The sequence below is a fragment of the Haliotis rubra genome, unplaced genomic scaffold, assembly GCF_003918875.1.
Source record: "Haliotis rubra isolate DU_JTF1 unplaced genomic scaffold, ASM391887v1 Scf2335, whole genome shotgun sequence".
In the NCBI taxonomy this organism is placed as follows: Eukaryota; Metazoa; Mollusca; class Gastropoda; order Lepetellida; family Haliotidae; genus Haliotis; species Haliotis rubra.
In genome coordinates this window covers 27,671-32,476 of record NW_025766376.1, presented here as the reverse complement: position 1 = coordinate 32,476, position 4,806 = coordinate 27,671, and the positions used below count along the sequence as shown (strand labels likewise).

At 42.9% G+C, this 4,806-nt stretch overlaps 1 protein-coding gene across 1 annotated transcript; it reads left to right on the top strand.

Moving 5' to 3' along the window:
- The first annotated feature begins 281 nt into the window (after nt 1–281).
- On the top strand, nt 282–4,499 carry LOC124278248. The gene is made up of 2 exons (XM_046713967.1): nt 282–331; nt 3,249–4,499. Exons 1-2 carry the CDS (start codon nt 311–313, stop codon nt 4,374–4,376), a joined length of 1,149 nt encoding a protein of 382 aa, XP_046569923.1. The 5' UTR covers nt 282–310; the 3' UTR covers nt 4,377–4,499.
- Nucleotides 4,500–4,806: the final 307 nt, after the last annotated feature.

The following is a 4,806-nucleotide window of genomic DNA, read 5'->3' as shown; positions in this document are numbered from 1 at the left end:
ACTATAGTTTACTTACCGTAGCGATAACTGAAATCACCACAGTGGCCAGAAAACGTAAATGTCCGTCCATGACGGTGAAGTTTCTCCACCTGATGCCGACCACACTGTCAAGTTTGCCGTGCTGCACACGGAGTTTGGTTTCATGTCACGCCTTAGTCATAGGAGCCGGATTGAGGCTGTTCTCTGACAAGGGCACATTGTCTCAAGAGGAAGCGAAATATAATCCGCTCAGTATACACCTTCTAGTATCTCGTAAGCCCTAGTCAAGTCAACATGACCGAGGTATGGCCAGTCTACCGGAACTCGAGGTATGGGTGATCATCACCGCAGTGTAAGTTGCCTTGTGTCAGTGATGTAAACGCTGTAAAACGGTGTTGTATTGATATTTCATTCTGTGTATTGGTTCTGTTGTCATTCATGTGAAGGCAGTAGTGTGCTGGTGACTAAACGTAGACTGGGAGACAAGATTGGAGTGGAAATTACTCGCCCTTTTCCGGAATATTAAAATGTAATCGAGCCCAGAGAGGTAGAAACAAAATCTGGAAGCTAGGGTATAACAGTGAACGTCTGGTTCAACTTGGGAATTTGTAATAGCACGGTATCACAGTGAACATCTGGTTCAACTTGGGAAACAGTAATAGCACGGTATAACAGTGAACGTCTGATACCACTTGGGAATCAGTACTAGCACGGTATTTACAGTGAACGTCTGGTTCAACTTCGGAATCAGTACTAGCACGGTATCACAGTGAACGTCTGGTTCAACTTAGGAATCAGTACTAGCACGGTATCACAGTGAACATCTGGTTCAACTTGGGAATCAGTACTAGCACGGTATTTACAGTGAACGTCTGGTTCAACTTAGGAATCAGTACTAGCACGGTATTTACAGTGAACGTCTGGTTCAACTTAGGAATCAGTACTAGCACGGTATCACAGTGAACATCTGGTTCAACTTGGGAATCAGTACTAGCACGGTATTTACAGTGAACGTCTGGTTCAACTTAGGAATCAGTACTAGCACGGTATCACAGTGAACATCTGGTTCAACTTGGGAATCAGTACTAGCACGGTATTTACAGTGAACGTCTGATTTATAGATACAGCCAACCCAACACTGGGGCTGTGTATTGGCAAATATAACTTGTCTTGCAATATATATTACGATACACCTTGTGATATATTGGGAACAGTGAGTGTTTGACAGTGAGTGACACTGATTGTGCATGTCAATCCTATTTTCTACATTATAAGTCCCTAAACATATATGATATGGTTCTGATAACATCAATGTCAAAATTAGGTTACATAGTCAGGGATTCTATTTTCTTTTTCATACAATGTATAATATTATAGTATACCGTTTCGTCACTGAATAACGGCGGAAAACATTTGGTGTGAATGAAAGTCTGTGTAGGAGGTTTTAATTCAAACCATAAAGATGATTTGTTCTTTATCCAATATAACGGTTTTCAGAAAGAAGTTTGAAATACGACTTGAAAAGCATATTGCGCTATACCTGGGTACCAGTAATACCGTCAAATCATTCTCAATACCATCTATTGGTATTATAGGAAATTAGATTAAATTATTATAAATATTCAGGTACGTTTGACCTCTGGAAAGCCAATCCAAAATTATTGAAAGTGACTGGGTAGTATTCTTTTATTTACCTAACGAATTCATTTTCATAAACCAAAACAAAATTATTCCAGACTTTACTCACTGCCAACCTTTTGTCTGCAGTGTATTGGAGGAAATGGTTCTATGAGCAGTCTATGTACTTGCTACTTTGGTGGAAACACCAAAAGGTCAATGCTTCATGATGACCGATCTGTGGACCAGGATGGGGAGGGGCACCCAGCCATCAACGCACGCAGAGTTGCTTCCCTTGGAGACACCTTTATAGCATGCGTCCTGGCTCGTCGCGGTTGTTTTTAGGTCGGTCTGTGCCATACCCATGAATGGTTTCGCAAAAATGCATACTGTCCGGCTTTCGTCACATGTGTAACTTATATGATGATATATCTGGAATAGTATTCAGTACGTGGCGTTAAGCCACACTCACATGCAGCTTAGTCTCTTGTCATCCTAATCTGGAATTCACGTGAAGGGAGCTTCCATGTATTATCCTGAGATTTGAATTAAGGAAACATTGATAGTTATTTCAAACACCCATTTCGATATAACATGCTTGAAACACTTGTCGCATTCAGACACAAGAGACACGTGGACGTGAGGACCTTTCGCCTGGTCAGGCTTCTTCCATGTCAGTGAGTGAGTGAGTATGGTTCTACCTCGTCACTACTGAGTCACGTGAAAAGCGACCGCGTGCTTAATCTTCATTGCCCCGTAAGCTTTCGAGGTGAGCAGACGCTGTTCACATTTCTTCATGTGAAGTGGTAGATGAACTCAGAACCTGGTTCATCTAGTTCGTTATTTTCTTGGTTTGTTGAAACCACGGGGTACACAAAATTTTAAGGAAAGTTTCACTGTACCCTTATTGACTTGAATCTAGTCAAAATATTGCATTGTCACCGTGTTGATCGGACACACTCAAAATGGCGGATCGCGACACGGATAAAACCAAGAGGTCCGATAATGACCAACTTGACAATGATGAACTCACCCTGGTTTGCAAAAACAAACCATCAGCAATCACATAGATTGATATTGAATCTGAAAGCAATGAATAAACAAGTAGTGTACTTGCAGTTTAAAATAGAATCACTGAATTCAGTTCTAAAATTGGTAAGAAGAAACTATTGGATGGCGTCTATTGATCTCAAAGATGCTTACTATTCATGTCGCATGGCACAGGAACACAGAAAGTCTCTCAGATTTATTTGGCGAGGTCAAATGTATCAGTACACAGGTAAGAGCAATGATGGATAACACCACAGCTGTGTCATCTATTAATCACATGGACACTAGTCATTCAGAAACGTGCAATCAACTTACCGAAATGATTTAGGATTTTTGCATTGGAAATTATATTTGGATTTCAGTTGCTCACATTCCTGGTGTAGAGAATATATCTGTGGACGCTGAGTCACGCTTAAACAGGAAAAGAAAGAATGGAAACTAGATAAGAAATTACTGAGAAAATCTCTTGACATACTGAAGGTTAAGCCTGATGTAGATCCAGACCCAAATGCTTTTGCTATTGATGCATTCTCACTACCTTGGTCATGTTTTGACTGAACTTGGTCATGTTTTGATTGCGTCTACATAATTCCTCCTTTCAGTGTCCTGGCTCAAACCCTTCCGAAGATGGACCGGGACGGGGCACTGGGTGTGGTGGTTGCACCCTACTGGACCGGGACGGGGCACCGGGTGTGGTGGTTGCACCCTACTGGACCGGGACGGGGCACCGGGTGTGGTGGTTGCACCCCACTGGATCGGGACGGGGCACCGGGTGTGGTGGTTGCACCCCACTGGCCCGGGACGAGACACCGGGTGAGGTGGTTGCACCCTACTGGACCGGGACGGGGCACCGGGTGAGGTGGTTGCACCCTACTGGACCGGGACGGGGCACCGGGTGTAGTGGTTGCACCCTACTGGACCGGGACGGGGCACCGGGTGTGGTGGTTGCACCCTACTGGCCAACCAAGGTTTGGTTCCCGATGTTGATCCGCCTTCTGATCGAAGATCCCTTGATCCTTCCCAGAGGAGAATCCCTTCTTCGCCTAGTGCAACAGCCAGCAGAGATTCACCTGATGCACAGGGCACTGCAGTTAATGGTGTGCCACTTGTCAGGAAATCCTTGTGCGAGAGACACCTATCTCGGAACGCTAGAGAAATCAGCAAGTGTTGGAGGAAAGGCACACCTTACAAGGTGGGAAATTTATTGTGATTCAAGGCAGATTAATCTGTTTACACTATGTCTAGAGGATGGGATTAACTTTCTAGCAGATCTAGCATATGATGGATTGGGCTATAGTGCAGTGAATACAGCCCGCAGTGCTTTATCTTCAGTGATATCACTCCCTGATGGTGTTTCATTTGGAGAACATTTCTTGGTTAAAAAACTTTTAAAAGGAGTTTTTGAAATGAAACCGTCTCTTCCCCGCCATGGTTTAATTTGGGATGTGGATATTGTTTTAAATCATCATCATTTTGAGTCTCCAGCTGTGAAACTCGGCCTCAAAGAGTTAACCCTCAAGACAGTGATGTTGTTAGCTTTATTGACTGGACAAAGGTGTCAAACATTTCATTCTTTGGAAATCAACAGTATGCAAACATCTGCCTCAACGTGTGTGTTTCATGTGAACGCTAGAACCAACACTTTCAGTAAAAATAACAAGAAATCGGTTGAGACAACCACACCAAAATTTTGTGATTTTATGTTATCTTCAGTTAAACCGAAGCATTAAGTGCATTTGAGGCTACAAGTGAGTTTATCAATAACATTGCACTTTATGTCTGTAATACATCAGATTGTGAATTCGATGTAACAAGTGTTACTTTGTTCTTGCAATTACACAGTTTTAACACAATGGAACTTGTCGTTATTTCTGTTCATGGACACAGCTTTGAGGTCTTACGTGACTCCCTAGTGACCTCATATTATGACGAGGTAGAATTAATAAATCAAACGAGACTTACATATAAGGTGAGGTTTGATTGTAGTTCAGGAACGGAGGAGTCATGTGCCCACCCGGTCTTATGTACCCTCCCGTTCTGGACTGAGTATGTTGTGATGGATGTGTGTCCATTCACAGCTTTACAAAAATGAAGATTAAGCACGAAGTCGCTTCTCACATGACTCCTCTGTGTATTGGGGAATCGAACCCGGATCTTCAG